General features: G+C 50.3%; 1 protein-coding gene across 2 annotated transcripts in view; it reads left to right on the top strand.

Moving 5' to 3' along the window:
* Nucleotides 1–19,419, top strand: part of Camk2a (calcium/calmodulin dependent protein kinase II alpha) — a 59,240-nt gene that overhangs the window by 4,271 nt on the left and 35,550 nt on the right. For both annotated transcript variants that reach the window (XM_027402810.2, XM_035439032.1), the window contains exons 2-3: nucleotides 11,596–11,690; nucleotides 18,139–18,198. In XM_027402810.2, coding sequence (XP_027258611.1) covers nucleotides 11,596–11,690; nucleotides 18,139–18,198 — 155 coding nt within the window. The remainder of the gene's footprint in view (nucleotides 1–11,595; nucleotides 11,691–18,138; nucleotides 18,199–19,419) is intronic.

The following is a 19,419-nucleotide window of genomic DNA, read 5'->3' as shown; positions in this document are numbered from 1 at the left end:
AGGTTGCTGAGCTAGGCCGCATCGGGTGCTGCATCTGTAAAAGAGCTTTCCTCTTGCCCATGAGTCAGGGAAAAGGGGCAGTGGTCTTGGTAGTGGCGGCAGGGGACGGTAAGGGGGATAATGATGAGCTAGTGTGTTCATTTTCTGGCCACACCTCGGCCTTGAGTTTTCAGAGGATACTTTGTGTGAATCACTTTTCTTTGTGTGATTCAACTATACTGTCAGTCAAATGGGGGGGTCCTATCCCTGGAGGTGTCTGAAATGCTGCACTCTGTGGCCTCCCTCAGGGGAGGAAAACTAGATCCTGTGCTCCCACATTGGGTGGGCTGTGGAGACCGTCCACGCACTGCATAGATGGAGACACCTCACAGATGGAACTGATTTGTCTGAGGCTACAGGAGGCTACAGTGAGAGGGGCCAGAGGCCAAAGGATGGGAAGTGGGGAGACAGGACCCGGGTGGCAGGGACAGGTGCAAGACAGAGGAAGGGACAGCCTTTCCTGACTTCTCCGCAACATCCGCAACATCCGAGCAGCAAGCAGGCACATGTTCTGTGCATGCTGCAGCCCTCCACCCCCACACAGGCGCCCCCACACAAGCTGAGACACACTGACACTCTCCAAGCCTCCTCCCTCCCTCCTGCCTCCCTCCAAGGCACAGTGACACTGCTGTCAGCAGTCCCTGCAGCCTGGAGCTGCAGCCCTCTGTGTGGTGTGAGGGAAGCTGGCACAGAACATATAGCATGAATTCACCTTCCAGTGCATGGACAGTAAGATGGCACTGGGTGGGCTTCTGGACTCTGTCTTACCACGTATCTCTCTCCATTTCTCTATTTCTTCCTCTCCCATTTCCTGTCTCTGGACAAACCCTCTGCCCCCACTCACAGTGTCCCTGAATGCACACTGCCCAAGGCTTGCCCTGTTATGATTATTTCCATGAACTGTTAGGAAGAGCCCACTTAAGGCAAGCCAAGAGCTGCCCACCCTGCTGAGCCCCAGGCCGGGCACTCTACATCCTTGGTGTCCATGGCTGCACATAGTATCAGGCGGTGTTACAAGGCCCCTGGGACTTACTGAGCCATAGAATGTTGAGGGTCTTGGTACCTTGGGGTCATATAAGGGAGGGATTTATCTGTGATCCTTGTGGCCATTTCCACGCGTGTTTCTCTGCTGCTCCAGCTTGGGTTATGCTCATCATGTGTCACGTGCAGGACTCACGTGGTCTCTGCCCTCATGGGGTACACAATCTGGTGAAAAGCCAAAGCTAAGTCTCTGCTGGACTGATTATTTAGATGCAGCTGGGTGCAGGCTGTGGTGGCACACGCCTGTAATCACGGCACTCGGAGGACAGAGGCAGGTGGATCTCTGTGCATTTGGGCCCAACTTGACCTACATAATGAGTTCCAGATCGGCAAGGCTACAGAGTGACACGTTGTCTCAAATACCAAACAACAACAACAACAAAAAGGGGGACTGTTATCCCCATCTCTGGTTCTTAAAATGCAGTGGAATAAGAGCTAGGAGCTCAGTCAGGGATTATGAGACTTGAGCTTCTGCTAGCGAGGGACAGAGGCATTGAAGAGGATGCCCTGAGGAAGTGGCACTGGGAGCTAGAGGCTGAATGAGAATGCTTCAGAAGGAACAGAGCATGAGTATGCTCCCCATCACAGCACAGCTCAGGCGGTGTCTCTGGGGTGTGTCAGCTGTACACATCTTCCTCGGGGTTGGGGTGGGTACATGGGGTCCCACTCTTCTCTGGTCTGCAGAGCCCATTCCCAAACCTCCAGATGCTAGGTCCTAAGAGGAGCAGTAAAAGCCCGTGCCTGTGGAAGGGGAGGCTGGCAGGGTGGTGGAGGTCTGGAAGTCACATCAAACACAGAAAGGTGGGGGATCTTGAACAGGTCACAGAGTCCTCTTTAGGGCATGGCCTCTCTTCCTAGCTGGCGGGGACTAAGGGGTCACAGAGGGCAAAGTGTCTGAGCGTGCAGAGAGAGATTTGATCTTAACACCAGAAAGAACTTTCTAAGGATCAGGACTGCTCCTGGTGCCAACACCGTCTGGAGATGGCACTAAGGCATATAGGCAAGCTCCTGTTCACAGCCCTTGGCTTCCCTGGCACCCTCCTAACCAGCATCCTCGCCCTCACTTAGTAATATGCTTGTAAGAATGATCTGGGGGACATCAAGGGGCTGGGACACTCTCCATTCTGTTGAGGGTGACCCAGGGCCCAATGCTGTTGCTGTATGGATAGGGAACTATGGCCCAGAAGGTCAGTGACTCATAGAACTGGACCTTACTGCCTCTTCCTACCACAGGGCATGGCTCTCCACCCCCAGAGCTTCTCTGATACCAAAGCAAGTCTCTGGGGTGTACATCATGGCAGGGGCAGGCCAACTCAGAAGAGGTGGTAAACTAAGATGCCTCTGCCTTCCCCTGCTTTGTCCAATTCTGGTTCGGCCCCTAGGCACTATATATATATATTTCCCCCCAATTTTCTCCTTTTTGTAACCCATTCAAGAAAAGGCATGTGCAACCAAAACAGGGAATATGTTGGAACTTCTGTTGATTCAATGTTCCCTTCAACAAACAGAATCTTCCGGTTCTGAGGCCTTCTGTGTCCTCCAAGAGACTTCTGCTGGGTTGGCGTTGGAGCTGGGGGGTGCAGGACAGCTCGTCCCCACAGCATCTTCTGGAGCCTGGGAGTGGGTGGTGCACCGCCAGGGACAGGAGGTTCGAGGCGAGGTTTTGGTAGCGGGTCCTGGGATGTTCTGGTTGTATTATGCTGTGGCATGTAGCCATCTGCTCACAGAGGTATGGAGACAGGAGGAGAGGGCACACAAAGCAGAGGCCATCCTGACCCCAGCCCTATCTCCTCTCATCAGTGTGCCATCTGGAACTGGCTTAGCTCAGTTTTGCTTGCTTATTATTAAGAAAGGATAGCATTGCCCTAAGAAGAAGGAGAAGAAAAAGAGGGCTTAGGCAAAACTTCATCCGCCATTTAGCTTCACTGACAGGAAAGATCTGCTTAAGGTTGCACGGGGCTGAGAGCTGTGGAAATGCCTCATGTAAAATTTCCCTTTTGCTTCCAAATGGACTCTGCTGGCCACGGCTCTTTCATGATCATGAGAACTGGGGGATGCTTGTATAAGCTCTGGCCACCCTCCCTGCACACTGCTCTCTTTTTCTGACACTTGGAATCTTGCCCATTTCTCACAGACTTAAAGCACAGCCGTGGCTCTAAAGCCAGCGCTGTCTCCCACCCCAACCATAGAGGGTATTGAAAAGCAATGTGTTGAGTCAGAAGGCTTGGTCCAAGTTTTCTTGGCCTCAGTTTCCTTACCTATTGACCTTTGTAGTAAGATGTACTGGGCATGCCAGCTCCCCACATAGCCACTTGGGTCCCACACTAGTCTAATAGGTGACACTGCTCTGGTGGCCACCCTTAGCTCTTTGCCATCCTGTAGATGTTTTAACCATACCTGCTCTGAGTTCCACATCCTGGGCAGTCAGATCAGCTTGCCTAGGCTAAGGTACTGAGATCAATAGGACCAGGTACGAAACCTACTCCAGACAGCACGTCCATCTGTTCTGGGTCAGGATCCTTCTGAGATCACCTCAGCTTGACCCAGAGAGGGAGAAGGTTCACAGATCTTAACAAAGGGAAGTTTGGGGGAGGGACTGGTTGGAAGATGCCTGCCATGTAGTTAGCATGTGAGCCAGAGAATGAAGAGCTCATACGCTGGGACTGGGATTCTAAAGGCAGGAGGAACCCATGTGTATAGATCTCTGGGTGATGACTAGAGTGGATCCAACCTTTGGGGGAGTCACGGAATCCTTTGTGAAGTCGAGGAAGAGTGCAGTCCTTGCCCAGAGCATCACAGACACAGAGTCATTTTAATGACATTGTAAATGGGCTCATCAAAGCCTAGAGCCTTCCTGGCGGCCTGGCTAATAGTCCTGCAGGACTGGAGGAGGAAATGGCAAGAGGACAGATGCAGAGAGAACAGGGAGTGGCAGTTGGTTGGCAATGGGCAGAAGCAGTACTCCTACTGGGGATGAACCTCAAAGCCATGTGTTTAGGATACCAAGTACCCATAGGGTGGGGCAGGCAAGGCAGATTAGGCCCAGGGGGTGCTGCCAGGACTGGGGGAAGGGGAGGCACTGGGTGGGCGAGCCTGGCATACGCATTTCTTCCATGGAGCTTTGGGGGCGGTGACCAGATTGTGGTGGGTTCCCGGAGTGTAGGAGGTGGGAAGACGAGGCAGCGGATGTCGGACATTTGTTCTGGAAGTTTGGCAGCATGAAGGAAGGGGGAAATCAGGCAACCAGGCTGCTGAGTTGAGAGGACGGTGGCTTTACTTTATCAGGGGAGGGGTGTTTATGAAAGCAGCCAATGGAGGGAAATCCTGGGACTGTCAGGATGCCAGACAAGCAGACTCCAAGGGTGCAGAGTGCAGGGCAAGTTCATGAGTTGGCTGTACCCATAAAGTCTCCACGAAGAAATGCTCCTCTCTGCTGAGACCCTGAGAAACAACAGAGGAAAGTGAAGTGATCTGTCTTGGGGTGTCCAGGACGAAGGAGGGTTAGGATTCATCATACTCCTCTTTCACATAGGGAAACTGAGACCCACCTTAATAAGTCAGCTTGTAACCAAGCTGGGAAAGGACTCTGGACTTCTCATTTCCCATCTCGTGCCCTTGGTGCTGTCCCTGGCTGCCATGGCAACCCTGCAAGGGGTTCCAGGCCAGAGATGATTATGGGCACCTGTGGCTGGCAGCTGGCCACACCCAGGACACCAGGACACCAGCCAGAAAACAATTTCCCAGTCGCTCTTCACAGCCCATTAGCACGTTTCCACATTCGCACACTAGAGCCACTTTACTCGGTCCTCATGCTGTCTGCATGGTGCTGGGTGGGGCCTCCTTGCCTGCTGACATTCACTCCGGGTGCCCACACTCAGGAGGGACTCCTTAGCCTGGGAAGGGGCCCCTTCCCCCTTTGCCAGCCCCCCTCCTTTCCCCCAAGCTCAGCAGACAGGGTCCATTTTGTTCCTGATGAGGCTGTTTTCATCCTGTCGAATGTAATGATGCCCATACAAGGCTTCCTTTCTTGAGCATTTACTATACTCCAGGGACTCTGATGAACACATTGTCTGCCTCATTATCGCATTTGAGTCCTTGAAGCAACTGCTCAGGGTGGGGACTCCATTGTCCGCATTTTATCGGGGGAGGAGGCAGACAGACCAAGATGACATCACTGGCTAGTAAGGGGCTGGACGATGATGGTGATTTGAACTCGGGGTTAGACCACTCTTACTTAGAACTGTGTTTGCCAACGTGATAGGCAGGAGCCATTGGCTAGGATACAGTACTGAAGTCAGACTGGTCTCTGTGCCATTGAAGCCTCAGTCTTCCCTCAGCTTCGTGTTGCCAGCGACGAAACCAAAGCCCGTGGGGCCCACCCCTGTCTAAGTTCTACCAGAATGGCTGAGATCTGAAAGTCCCTCTCTCTGCTGCCTGCTTTCTTTCTCAAACATATACCTCTCCCTAACTTTATCTCTTGATTACATGGGTATATTCTGAGGGCAACACACCTGTGCTGTATCATACCTAGGCCCTCATGGTATCACAGACCCAGCTAGAGTCAGGTGATTACTAGCGTCTGTCCCCTTGTGCCTGGGAACAATGTTCCACTTTTCCCCCTTTGCACCCAGGAGCCCGGCCTCTCTCTCCCTTTACACCCAGGAGTACTGTCTACCCCTTGCCCCCTCCCCCCACCCCCAAGAACACTCTTGTCCTTGGACTAAAGAAGCACCCCCTCCCCAAACCAGGAACCCAGGAAAACTTCCACAGGTATTCTAAAGACCTCCCAGCCACTCCACTTTGGCATCCCCTCTTTCTCCTCTGGGGTTAGGGGCCACTTCTTCCCCCTACCTTCTCCCTCTTGGCCTCCTGTTCTGCCTGTCTTTCTGTTGCTAGGTCTTGGCCTGCCTACCCACCTGCTGGCCTCCGCTCAGCTCAGGGCCCTGCCTAGGAGGAGTGGGTTGGCTCCTCCCTTTGCCAAGGCTGCCAGGCTGTGGTCACTTCTCATGCAGGATGAGAATGAACAGACATGCTTTTTCTAAACAAAAGGTGAAAGAAGCAGAAGTGTGAGCTGCAGGCTGACTGCTTTACTCTCAGTTTGGTTCCCTGACTCTGTCTACCCCGTTTGTCTGATTCCCCCACCATGACCAGAAGGGAGTATTTCTCTGTGTTGATGGAAGCCCGTTTATCCTCTACAGTGTCCTGTGCTCTGTGGTCCTAGTCCTGGGCTACATGCCCTGAAATGACCGCCTCGCCTAATCTCCTGGAGCGTCCAGAGTGGTGCAGCCACTGCCCTCTTTAGGGGAGAAAGAGAATCAGAGGCGGAGTTCAGAGTCACAGGGTCAGTAGGGGACAGCCTGGGTGGGACTATGTGAGCTAGAGCCCCAGCTCTTGGCGACTCCAATCTCCTACCTTTAGTAGAGCCAGGAGGAAAAGTTTAAGTGCCCTCCCTGCATTCTTTTCCCTGCCTCCCTAGAAATATTCCTTCTCACTTGGGGCTGCAGTTTCCAGATCTGTGAAGTGGAGCACATAATTCTGACTTCTTCAGGTTGCTGTAGGAATGAGAGGAGTCTAGCAGTACCCAGGCTTGAGAGTATCTGTATCCTGGGGTCAGGAGTCAGGTCCTCACTTGGGAAACTCCTCCTCCGAGTACCCGAGGAAGGCTAAGCATCTCTGCCCATGGGCAACATGTTCAGGATGTCCTTTGGGGGCTCAGCATCCCTGTGTGCTGTGTTGTTCTTGTTCAGTGAGAGAGGCATTTCTTGTTCAGTAGATGTGGCTCCTAAGCCCATGCTCCTTGGGCACCGTGTAGCTTCCGATCAATGTTGATTCCAGGAGGTGGAATATGAAACAGGAAAGGAAATAACTGCCTAATGAGGAGAGTTAAATTCTCTCTCTCTCTCTCTCTCTCTCTCTCTCTCTCTCTCTCTCTCTGTGTGTGTGTGTGTGTGTGTGTGTGTGTGTGTGTGTGTGTGTACGCGCGCACATGTGCGCGCGTGTTTTAATGTTGCAATTGATTGCATCCACCTGACTCACACTAATGGAGTTTTAGCTGTGAATACACTGTGAGCCAAGTGCCAGGTACTGGAACAAGTCAATTGCCTACAGTCTCTAGGCAGCTCAGAACTCTTCCCAGATGAGGCCACCAAAACACTTCCCTTTAAGGCCTCATAGTAATCAAGGTCTCTAGCTGGGCAGGAACCTAATAATGACTTTCAGGCCCATTCCACTAGGTAAGATGGATGCCTCTGAACTATCAGTTGTCTCCTTGTCTTCAAAAGCTTATTTCTGCCTCCAATGCTCCTGACTGAAATCCTCCTTCCTCCTCATTTCTGTACCCTTCACTGGTGTTTAAAATCACTGTCTGATCTTGCAAGTTCTGTTTATGGAGGTGCTGGATATTGGTACTTGGCACTGGGAACCAAGTGCTAGATGTTAGGTTCCAGATGCTAAGTGGTGGGTACTAAGTGCTAGGTACCAAGTGCTAGACATAGGAACTCATTAGTTGAGTGAGAAAGACAAGAAAGTGGGTAAGTAGCCCCCACAAGGGCCAGGTTAGGGGGTTAGGGTGGGATCAGAAGACTGATAGAATATAATACACATTTAGTCTTCTTGCCTGGTTTTTGATACAGAGCTCCTAAAACTCTTGCAGTTTCCTGAGTAACTGGAATGAATAGAGTATTTTTTGTTCTCCTATTTGGTCTTTGAGCCCAGTTCTCAACACAAAACTTTTAATTCTCCTGGGATTTCCAGGTGCTAGAAACATCTTTGGCTCTTATGGGGTGACTCATTGTGGGTTTCTATATGGAGGTGGCCACCAGAAAAACCAAGCGCTGATTGGACGCTTGGAATCTTCAGTCTAATTCTTCATTCTCCAGGGAGACAAGAGGACTGGAAATCAAATTAGTGACTGGTCACAGTCACATGATGAAATCTCCACAAAGACCCTACAAGGCGGGGGGGGGGGGCAGGGTAAGGACACCTTCTGGAATGGGGAACACATCCAAGTGGCAGCAAAATACCACATTTCAGCTCCAGGGGCGGGAGTGGAACTGTGCTCCAATCTCCCAGGCTTTGGCCTCTGCTCCTCCATCCAGCTGCTCATCTGTATTCTTCACCATGTCTTATATTGTATAATGAATGAGCAAACGTGTTTCCCTGAGTTCTCTAAGCTATCATAGAAAATTCTTCAATCTGAGAACAGCAGTAAGAACTTCTAGTTGTTAGCAAAGGAGTATGGGCAACCCAGGGAACCAATTCCTACAGTTGGCACCTGAAGTGAGGGCATAGTGTTATAGAATGGGGCCCTTAACCTCTAGATCTGCCAGTATCATAACTGACTTGCAAGACATCCAGTGGGGATACAGACAGCAAGAGGATTGGTTGGCTTAAAAGAAGCCACCTTTATTTGGTGGCCAGTATTGTGGCGGTGTGTGTGTGTGTGTGTGTGTGTGTCTAACAGCAGGTAAGCTTTTCCTATACAGGGGCTTCATGGAGTACAGTGAAGGCCATGTAGTAGAGGTAGTGTCTCAAGGTGGCTGGGGTCTCTCTGCTTTCTTATTGGTGAAAAGTAGGTGGAATGCAACATCCCAGGGAAGAACTATTACTCTATAAGGGCTTCAGTGTATATGTGATTCTGGCCATTCCTTTCTTCCTTTTGCTGTCATTTCCCACCTACTTACTTCTCGCTGCCCTGGGTTGAGCGGCTAGAGTGTGTTCATCTGGGGATTATGCCAGACTGAAGGCTTCCTTCGGGTCCACTAGCAATTGCTCCTGCTGCACATGTTAATGGCAAGAAGAGAGTCTATGACCCAGCTTTTCAGATAATAGGGTTCATAGGAAATCATCTAAGCATCTTGTGGCTTGGGCATACCCATCATCTTAGGTGTGAGGGTGGAAGTTTGGGGGCCATTGGGAACTCAGTATGGTCAACAGGAAGCTGGAGTGGTACTCAGTGTAGGTGTTAAAAGCCCAGAAGAGCAAATATTTGAGGCCTAGGTGCAGCTCTGTTTGTAATCTGCAGTGTGAACTTGAGCAATCTACATTGAGCTGCACACTGGAGCTCAGCGTCTTGATCCCCACTCCACACATGAGGCCTCTGAACTATGATTTTGCACTGTGGATGATTCATACAATAGCAGCACACTTGCACCCAAGAAGTCTTCCCAGGCTCTCTCTTCTTGTTATTTGTGTGAGGACAGTGATGATGGTGATGCCCCTTAGAAGTCTCTTCTAAGGTGGTGTGACAAGATGGTGGGTTGTCAAGATGTCCTCTGTAAAGTGCAAAAATGGTAGCTCGAGCTCAGATCTAGCCCTCCACCTAGTTTTCTTCAGTTCTATGCTCAAACTATTTTGAAATAAGGAGACAAACACTGCTGCATATGCCTTTAGTCCCAGCACTAGGGGCACAGAAACAGGAAGATCCTGGGAATTTGATGGACTGCCAGCTTAGCTGAGATGGCCAGCCTCTAGTTCAATAAAAGGCTGTATCTCAAGGCAATAAGACAAAGAGTGGTAGAAAAAGATATCTGATATCCTGCTCTGGCCTCCATAGTGCTTGCATGAGCACACATATCAGCATACTCCTGTTCATGCACCACACACACACACACACACACACAAACATACAAAACTGAATCTGTACCAAATTGCCATTCCCTCTTACCAGCAAATAAAAAAAAAAAGCTTAGTAACACACGTGTGTGTGTGTGTGTGTGTGTGTGTGTGTGTGTGTGTGTGTGTGTGTGTGATTTTTTTGGTATATATGACAAAATTGCCTGATAGAAGCACTCCGGGAAGAAAGATTTACTTGGTCTGCGGTGTCAGAGGATTTCAGTGTGTTTTGTGGCCAGGCAGACATGGCCAAGTGGCTTAGTTCATGGAAGGAGCAGCACATAATAGTCTGCTCACGTCACGACAGATCAAGTAGCAGAGAACAGCCAGGAGTTATGGTGCACACCTTTGATCCCAGCACTAGGGAGGTAGAGGCAGGCAGATCTCTGTGAGTTCAAGGCCAACCTGGTTTACAGGGTAAGTTCCAGGACAGCCAGGGCTACACAGAGAAACCCCGACTCAAACAAACAAATAAATAAATAAATAAATAAATAGATAGATAGATAGATAGATAGATAGATAGATAGATAGATAGATAAAAGGAGAAGGAGGAGGAGCAGAGAACAAGGCTGCATCCAGAGCTAGGTGGACCCTCCTAAGGCTGGGCCCTAGAGACCTGCTTCTGCCAACCACACCTCACTTCCCAACAGTTCCCAAGCCTCCCCAAACAGTGCCAGCAGCTGGGGAGCAAGGAATCAAAACACAGGTCTGTGGGGACATTCCAGAGTCAACCCATAACACATACTATTGGGAAAATAAGTTCATACAACTTCATTATCAATCAAATTGCCAAATACCACTTGCCTGCCCCCACCCAACCAAAAAACATTAGTACATGGGGCTTATCCCATAGATTCAGGCACACACAGGAAATCAAATTTTTTTGGTTGTTGTTTGTTTTTATTTTTTGACACAGGGTCTCTTTATGTAGCCCTGGCTATCCTAGAACACACTAGGTATACCAGGCTGGCACTGAACTGAGAGAGAGAGAGAGAGAGAGAGAGAGAGAGAGAGAGAGAGAGAGAGAGAGAGAGAGAGATGCTAGCCTCTGTTTCCAGGGTGCTAGGATTAACATAATTCTAACGCACACATACAAGGTCATTGGAATGTTGTTTCTAATAGCTAGAGACTGAACCTAGCTCAGCTGCCTTTCAGTAGGGAACCTCAGTGAGGAAACTGGCCAGGCCACTAGGCTATAGGACAGTCATATAATTACGCATTATGTAACAAAGAGCCTTTTATGAAGGAGGGCCTGCAAAATATATCAACCACATTGAATGTGGTGGTGCATGACTTTAATCCTGGCACTTGGGAGGCAAAGGCTGGTGGATCAGAGTTCCTGACCAGCCAGGGTTACATGGTCAGACCCTGTCTCAAAGGAAAAGCAAAGTTAACTGAAGAAAGTAGCAAACACACACCTACCTGGTGCTGTGTGTGAGGCGAGGATCTGTAAGGAGGGACTCCAGGCCCCAGCAACAGGGGCCATGGTGGAGAGCACTCCTTGCAGGCTGGAGCCTAGGGTGGAGGCAGGACATTTCAGGGTCTATGTATTTACCTCTTTTGAACCTGGAGCTGTGTGATGTATTACTTGTTCCAAGAATAAAGCTCTAAAGATTCCCAGAGACCCAGATTCCGTGGTTCTCACTCCAGGCTTCTAACGTTTTATAACTTGGTGACCTAACTTCTATAGATCCAGAAGGCTCATCTTGCATGAGGTCAAGGATCTGGGGCCTTCTCTGGATCTTCCTGATCTATGCTGCCCTAAGCCAGGCCCTGCAGCTCTTGTGACATAGGTGGCTCCAATGAAGGGCTCCCTTCCTGTATGGAGCTCTTGTAGGAGCTCTTGTAGCCTGGGGATACTGCTCTCAGGCTCCTCACTGTGTCTTGTTCTCTGTCCTCCAGGGGAGCTTTCTCCGTGGTGCGCAGGTGTGTGAAGGTGCTGGCTGGCCAGGAGTATGCTGCCAAGATCATCAATACCAAGAAGCTCTCAGCCAGAGGTAGGCTCTGGGCTGCCTGCCCACTGCCAGCTTTCTTGCCCTAGACCCGAATCCCAAGCTTGACCTCTGGGAGACACTGTTGGCAGGCTAGGAGGCTCTTCCTTCTGAGGGAATAGACCCCTCACTTTCCTTCCTCAGGGAATCCAGGCTAGAGATTACGGCGTCTCCCAGATAGGTCAAGCCCTCAGTGGTACTCTCTCTTCCTTCTCCTCTGCCATGCCCTTCATGGCTTGACTCCCAACCTTTGCCTTTGCTGTATCTCTAACTGCGTGTTCAGCCAGGCTCCTTTTACGAGCAGCTCTTTTTCTCCTTCCAAGTCTCTCTACTCAGGGTCACACCCCAGGAGCAGTCGCCATTTTTCTCTTTCCACTGTTTTTGATTTCCATGAGCCTTCCCCTGGTTCACTTCCTCCTGCTCACCAATTTGGCTCCTTGTTTAATCCCTGATTCATGGTGACTGTGAGCCCCAACAGAGTGGACAGAACTCACTCCCTGCTCTGTGCTCAGCACCCAGGACAGCACCCTCACCAGCCATCGGAGCTGGTGCTGTCAGAGGGACCTGTCTGTGGCTCTGTTCCTACCACACAGGGTTTTGCATAGGTGTTCTGAGGAGTGGCCTGCTTTTGAAAAGGATATCCAGCTAATTCTACCTTCAGGGGCTTTAGGAACTTTGTCCCCCAAATCTTAGAATGATCATGGCCAGTAGCAGCAGCCTTCCCTGGGAGATAGCCCCAATTCAGGCCTAAAACAGTTAAACTTGTATCTTAGTAAGATGGCCAGGGCTGCTGGAGTTTGAGAACTCTGCCCAGAAGAGCCCTGGTCATTCCTGTGTGTTTAGAACAGTAGTCGGTGTATTGGCAAGCCAATATCCACCCCAAATAGATGCCTAGAAGACTGTGTGAGGAGAATTCGGTTGGGTGAGATAGGTGGAGACTCAAAGGAGTGAGGTACAGTGTCTAAGTGTTTAGTAGGTGTTTAGTAGGCTGTAACTGTGTCAGGATGAGGGCCCAGCAGGTGCAGGGCTTATGAAGGTCCTGTGGATGCTGTACAGGGTGTTCATGCTGCTCTCTGTGGGCCTCCCAGCAAGACCTGGAATGGCATGCGGTTGCTGCCTTTTGTCTCCAGCTCTGTTGTCTGACCCACAGCGCTCTATTTACTTACTTTTCTGCATCTTGCAAGGAGGAGAGGCTCTAAGGGTCCCCAGCTGACATGACTAGTGTAAAAAGTTCAGGCCTGCAGAAAGTCTAGAGTCAGAGCCAGAGCCAGAGGCAAGGAACCAGGTGGGTAGGAAGTCCGACTAGAGTGCTGCCTCCTGTTGGCAGGCCTGGAGCAACCTCCTATTGCTATGTGCTTCATTGTACCTCAGTTCCTGAGATACTGGAGACAGGGCTAGAGCAGTGGTTCTCAACTTCCTAATGCTGAGACCCTTTAATACAGTTTCTTGTGACCCAGCAACTGTAGTTTCTTTCATTGCTATTTCGTATCTGTAATTTTGCTACAGTTATGAATCACAATGTAAATATCTGTGTTTTCTGATGGTATTAGGTGACCCCTATGAAAGGGTCATTTGAACCCCAAAGAGGTCACAACCCGCAGGTTAAGAACCCTGAGCTAGAGTAATGACAGGTCAAGTTTTGCCCTCAAGAGGGCATCAGGGAGGAAGATTAGAAGGGAGCATCATGCTAGATGCTGGTGTTCTTGGATTGGTTCACCACCATCTCAGGGGACATACATGGAGAGACAGAGGCCGTCACTACTGTTTGGGAAAGTGACTAAACATCCTGGACAGTGAAAACTTGCACTGTTTGTGTCAGGCAGCTACTACCTAGGCCTTCTCTTCCTATCTGTTGTGACCTTGACCTCCTAGGAGGAAAGTAACCCTGCCTAGGCTAGGAACAGGGGAGCAAATGAGAGGGAACTTTCTCCATGCCTGCTGCCGCCAGCCAAGCCTCTCCCACAGCAGGATGGAGAGCAGAGATTCCTTTAGCAGGTCTCTGTGTGTCACTCACCTCCACAGGGGGGCTTTATAGCTGTCACATTTGGCACTATTCTCTAAACTTCTCCTGCTGGCTCTTTGGGACGACTTCCTGCAGCTCCCAGCAGGAGCTGGACCCACCCAGGGCTTCTGATAACCCCTCCCAGCAAGCTGTGGCCCCCCCTAGCACGCCCCACATGGCCTCTTCTAGCAAGTAGTTCCCAACTCCGGGAGATATTTTTATTATGTCTTTTAAAATTAGTTCTTAAGAACAAAACCTTCATAGTGTCACTCAAAGGAACCACAAGCAAATAAAATGAAATGTGAAAATTTTGCCTGTTCACATCCCCGCTGTTCCCCAATTCCAGTCTTAAAAACAAAATGCAATTGCCTGAGCTTCACCCCAGAGCTGAATTGTCTCAGTGAGGCTCTTGGATAGCAAAAATCCTGGCATGTTGATGACAGCCATGTGCTCCGGGGTAGACCCTGCCAGGTGCTCTATGGACCTCCTGGGGAATCTGGACACAAAGATGTGGTTGGTGCAGTGGTCATGACACAGGCTTATGAGCTATCTCTGAGCTTCCTTGGGACCCCTATGACAGTGCTCTCAGGAGGCTTTGGATTATTTCTCTCATATCTCAGGATGGGGAGGGACCTGTTTTGCTCCCAGAGCCCTCCCCCACTCATTATCTCTCCTGCTACAAACCTGTTTGCAGGAGCCCAGCCTCTCTGCATCCGGTGTGCTTGTATGGCTCTGGTCCTGCCTGGCCCTACTGGGACTGTCTGGCTCCTGGGACTAGACTGTCTCCAGTTTGGCCTCCATACCCTGAGGATGACCCAACCAGAGTGGGATGAAGGTGTTATCGTGGGTATTAGGGGCCATGTTCTCAGGTACCAGGCAGGGTGTGGAAACTCTGAACTTCCTTGGATGACTCATCACTGTGGGCTGGGACTGAGTCATGCACTAATTGATTATCAGTGCATCTATTGGCAGGAACTGGCATGCAGCTATGTCACTTGCCTGTGCTAGGAGTTTGGACGAGCCTCTCAGAAGCTCCATGCTAGGCTCCTGGAACTTGGCAGTAACCAGTGGACAAGGTTGTGTTCCCACTGGGCCTGTTTTCTTGGGAATGAGACATGAAGCACACCTACAAACTATGTAGAGTGAAGAACTGAGCAGTGTTACCAAGAAAATCAGACGGGTATGGCAGCACATGCTTTTGAAGTTCAAGACCAGCTTGGTCTATACAGTGAGTTCTAGGACAGCCAGGGCTATAGCACAGAGAGACTCTGTTTAGAAGAAAGAAAGGTCAGACCTGGTGAAGGAGAAGTGACAGGCAGAGGGACACTCTTAGAAAAGGCAGCTGGGGAAGCTCTCTGGGGAAGTGATTTTGTGCTGGTATCTGTCTGAGGAGGACGAAAGCAGTAGAAGGCCCAGGGGAGGAACACTCTAGGAAGAGGGCACAGCGAGCCAAAGGTCCTAAGATAAGAAGCAAGGTATAGCCAGGTGATGGTGGCACACACCTTTAATCCCAGCACTAAGGAGACAGAGGCAAGTAGATCTCTGTGAGTTCAAGGCCATCCTGGTCTACAGAGGGAGTTCCAGGACAGCCAGAAACTCTGTCTCCAAAAATAAACAAACAAAAACCAAAGCCAAACAAACAAACAAAAGAAGCATGGTGTATGCAAGGCCAGAAAGAGTTAAATATGACTGGGCTTTGTGGCTAAGATGATAGCTAGGGCCTTGGGTTGTAGCATAAACATGTTGGGAAGCTGTGGGTCTGTTGGACACCCAGGAGTGACAGCGCCTTATTTACACACACACACACACACACACACACACACACACACACACACACACACACACACACAGCCTGGACCATCAGAGACAAACAAACAGCTAGGATGGAGACTCGATCAGTCTAGAAGTGAGGTCCTCACAGCTCTTAAGTTCTGAAAGGGCTTGGCTGCCTTGATCAGTGACACTGAAGAAGGGACAGGGACTACCCTTTTATTACCAGGCACCTATACCCAAAGCAAGAGCAGTCAAGAGAACTGGCCCTATAGCACAGGCCTCTCCGCATTAGCAAATGAAAGTTTACAAGCAGGGCTAGGAAATCCTGCCAAATGTTCTGTTCCCATGCAGCAGATGGGTGTGGCTAACAGGGAGAGTCACCATCAAGGATGCGGCAGTCCCATCAGGAAGGTCTGGTAACCAGACGTTAACGTGTTTGTTACCAGTGTTTTGCCTCACCCCTGTATAGTTTGCCAGTAGGACTGCGTTCTTGAGTCACCTCATGTGCAGGATACGGCACAATTCCAGATTTAGACGGTACTCTATCCCTTGGAATGCCTTGTCTGGGCCAGAAGATCCACTCCTTCCTTCACCATAGATCTCTGGTTCTGTGGTGAAAGGGAAGTGTATGTGGATAAGGGGCCTGCCTGGTGGGGGGGTCACCTCCTCTGCCAGGAATCAGCACCTCATGCCTGAAGGAGCTGAAAGGGAGGGAGAAGAAGGGTATGTGGAGCTAATCTAGCCTTGCACCCCATTGTCACTCCCTGCAGCCTGCAGCAGGTTTTCAGCTGGGTAGCTGAGCCTATCAAATCAGAATTGAACTTAATTGCTTTGCCATTGCTAAAGCCACATTTAAGCATTGATCTTGGCTTCTGCAGTCCATAGGGGGCAGCCAACAATTGATCCAGTGGAGCGAGCAGGGTAAAGAAGGGCTTTCTCCATCCTCGCCATCCCTGCTCTGGAGGGGCCATCCTGTGGTGTCCTTCTATGGGCTCTAACTTCCCATTGGGATCAGGCAGGTGGCAGCTGTGGTTCTGAGTCGGGTTCAGAGAACAGTACAACATAGAGTTTAAAGCCTAGCTTCAATCACACTGCCTGACGGAGTCCTTGACTCCTCCTTCCTCTTCGAAGTCAGAAAAATGACAGTATCCTTTAAGAATTGCTTGAAAGGTACACAAATATTCTGCCCTGTGACTGGCATCAAGTAAAGACAGGTTGAGAGTATCCAACTAGAAAATCCAAACTCTGAGGATAGATGTAATGCAGCCAGTGGAACATCTCACACCAGGGAAAACTGGGTTTTATGCACAACACCATGAAAAATGTCATATAAAATTACCCTTAGGTAAAAAAAAAAATACCCTTAGGTGCTGACTTTAGCAGCACATGTACTGCAGTCAAATTACCCTTAGAGCGTATGTATGTATGTATGTTTCACATACATACACTCTGTGGTTAGACTGCAGTCCCTTTTCCAAGACAACTCATCATGTATATGCAGATTTTCCAAAACCCTAGATTCCAAACACTTGTGGTCCCTGTTTCTAAGCTTTTCATACAAAGGATACTCAACCTCCACTCCACATTTGCTAGTAATTTCTCTTTAAATGTTTTGTTTCCTTAGCTCAAGCATTAACTACCGAATTCCGGAAGAACAGCACAAAGGGCATTGAAAAATGCACAATGGCCACTGCGGCCCCAAGACTGCCACCGGCTTGTCATTATCTGTGAAATGGGGATAGTGGAGCCACAGACCACCATAGCAGGCACTGACTGGGGTGGTGGCTACATGGTTCCTAGCAGACTGAGGCAGAAACCAGACAGACAGCAGAGCTTACACAAGCTCTTGCAGGTGGCTGGGAGAAAGGGAGTCTTGGACAGAGGTCCTGACAGGCAGGTATGCAACTCTGGACCAGCCCCAAGGGGGGGACACACTAAATTCTACCCTGTAAGTCTTTGGAGATGTCTGTCCCTAGTTCCAGCGTCCTATGAAATGGAGGGGATGCTGGGGTACAGCTCTTCTGAAGAAAACTACCATAGGAAGCTTGTCTCATCCATCCATCCATCCATCCATTCATCCATCCATCCATCCATCCGGTGATTTCTTGAATAAGTAATATGTACCAGGCACTCAAGCAGATGTATTCAAGCGGTACAACAAAGACCCTGTCCAAGGATGTAGGGTCAGATGCCCAACACTCTGGAGACAAGAGGAGGGTCCCTACAGGCTTAAAGTCAGGGTGGGCTTCTAGAAACCAATGACATCAAGGGGTAGTAGGATCCAGTAATGGCTGGTGGTTTGGTATGCCTCCTGAGTGAACTGGTGTCTCCCAGAGGGGAACCAAGAAGCACAAACCCTGAAGTTCATTTGCCTGGAGTTAGGGTTTGAGGGCAGGCCTGGAGGAGTTACATTGTATACCAGGGCTCCAGACCTCAGGATGATTGGGCTTCATCATACAAGAAGGGGCTGGAGAAGGCTCTCCCAGAAGAGGCTGGATAGTGAGGCCGACAGAGGGAGAGAGACTCATATAGGTCCCTACCACTCATTGCCCTTTCTGGGAACTCAGAAGCCCTTGTTTAGAGGCCACTTTTTCCAGTGCCTGGAGCCACCCTGATAAGGACAATAGAGGCAGGGTGGGAGTCTAACTTCTCAGGGATTTATGGAAATCTGTATTTCAGATCACCAGAAGCTGGAGCGAGAGGCCCGCATCTGCCGCTTGTTGAAGCACCCCAATATCGGTGAGCCCTGAGAGTATGGGGGGTCCTGGCACAGCGTGGGGTGGTGGGGAGCAGCCACTTTCTTCTCTGGGGATGGAAGCTGCAGAGGGAGATGGGAAAGGGGGCGTCTTGTTCAGGACCAGCTTGCTTTGGGGGAAGGTGAAAAAAAGGACCCTTCTCCCCTCCCACGCTGCCAGCAGCCTCCTTCGGAAAAGCTGTTTCAGGAAAGCTCTTGAAGCCGAAAAAGAAAGATGAAAATAGGCCAGGGGGAAGCTTGGCCTTGACCAGCAAGGCCCACGCCCCGACCCACCACATGCAGTGTCAGCCTGGATCTGTGGCCCTGTCCTGTTTCTGAGTTCTGCTCCTGCCTGCCTCTTGCCTTTCCAGGAGCTTGGCCCCTGCCCCAGAGTCAGACTGAGAGCAAGCTTCTGGAGATGCTTGGTCTGTGGTGGCAGGACCACAGAAAGGTCCTGAAACACACTTCATTGCCTTACTGCCCTTTCCCCTCCCGTGCATCCAGGACCGTTAGGTCCTGTTCTCTCACGGAATATCTGTGTGACCTGGGTGGGAAAGCCACCCTCTCAGAGCCGCTTTCCAGTGCTTGCCTTTGTCTAGCCACCTGAGCACCTTGTGTCAGGGCAGCTTCCGCTTCCACGGGCCTGAGATGGGCTGTGGTGTCGAAGTTCTCATAGCTTCTCCAGAGGGGAAGCTAAGCTGCTGGTTCCCAGGGCTTGTTTTCCAGGTGATCTGCCTCTGAGTTCTCTGAGGAAGTTCCTGTTCCAACAGCTGTACCTTCTCCCACAGAGGGGAAGCAGGCTCCTGCACAGAGCAGGAGGGGTTAACTCTCCCCAGCGAGAGTGCTCCAACTACTATTTATACCAGAGGCCCCTCTCCTCCCCTCCCCTGCACAGCAGCCAGAGGCAGGCCAGTAGCAGACAAGAGGCCAAAGGCCACAGCTGGAGGAGGGCTCTAGCTGGACCCTGCTCTGTTCACCTGGCTCCCTGACCCCCCTCACTGCTGATGAATGGTTTCAGAGAGCTCTGACAGAACTCCCATGTCCTTATAGAGGCTGAAAGCTTGGGAGGAGGAAAGTGCCATACACATGCTGATGTGTGTGTGTGTGTGTGTGGTGTCTGTGTATGTTTGTGATATCTGTGTTTATGTTTGTGACTGTGTCTCTATCTGTGCATGTGTTTGTGTGTAGTGTCTATGTGTGTATATTTCTCTCTTTGTGTATATGCA

Source organism: Cricetulus griseus, chromosome 2, assembly GCF_003668045.3.
Source record: "Cricetulus griseus strain 17A/GY chromosome 2, alternate assembly CriGri-PICRH-1.0, whole genome shotgun sequence".
Lineage (NCBI taxonomy): Eukaryota > Metazoa > Chordata > Mammalia > Rodentia > Cricetidae > Cricetulus > Cricetulus griseus.
Note: the sequence above shows the minus strand (reverse complement) of the source record. Positions and strands in the feature narration are given on the sequence as shown.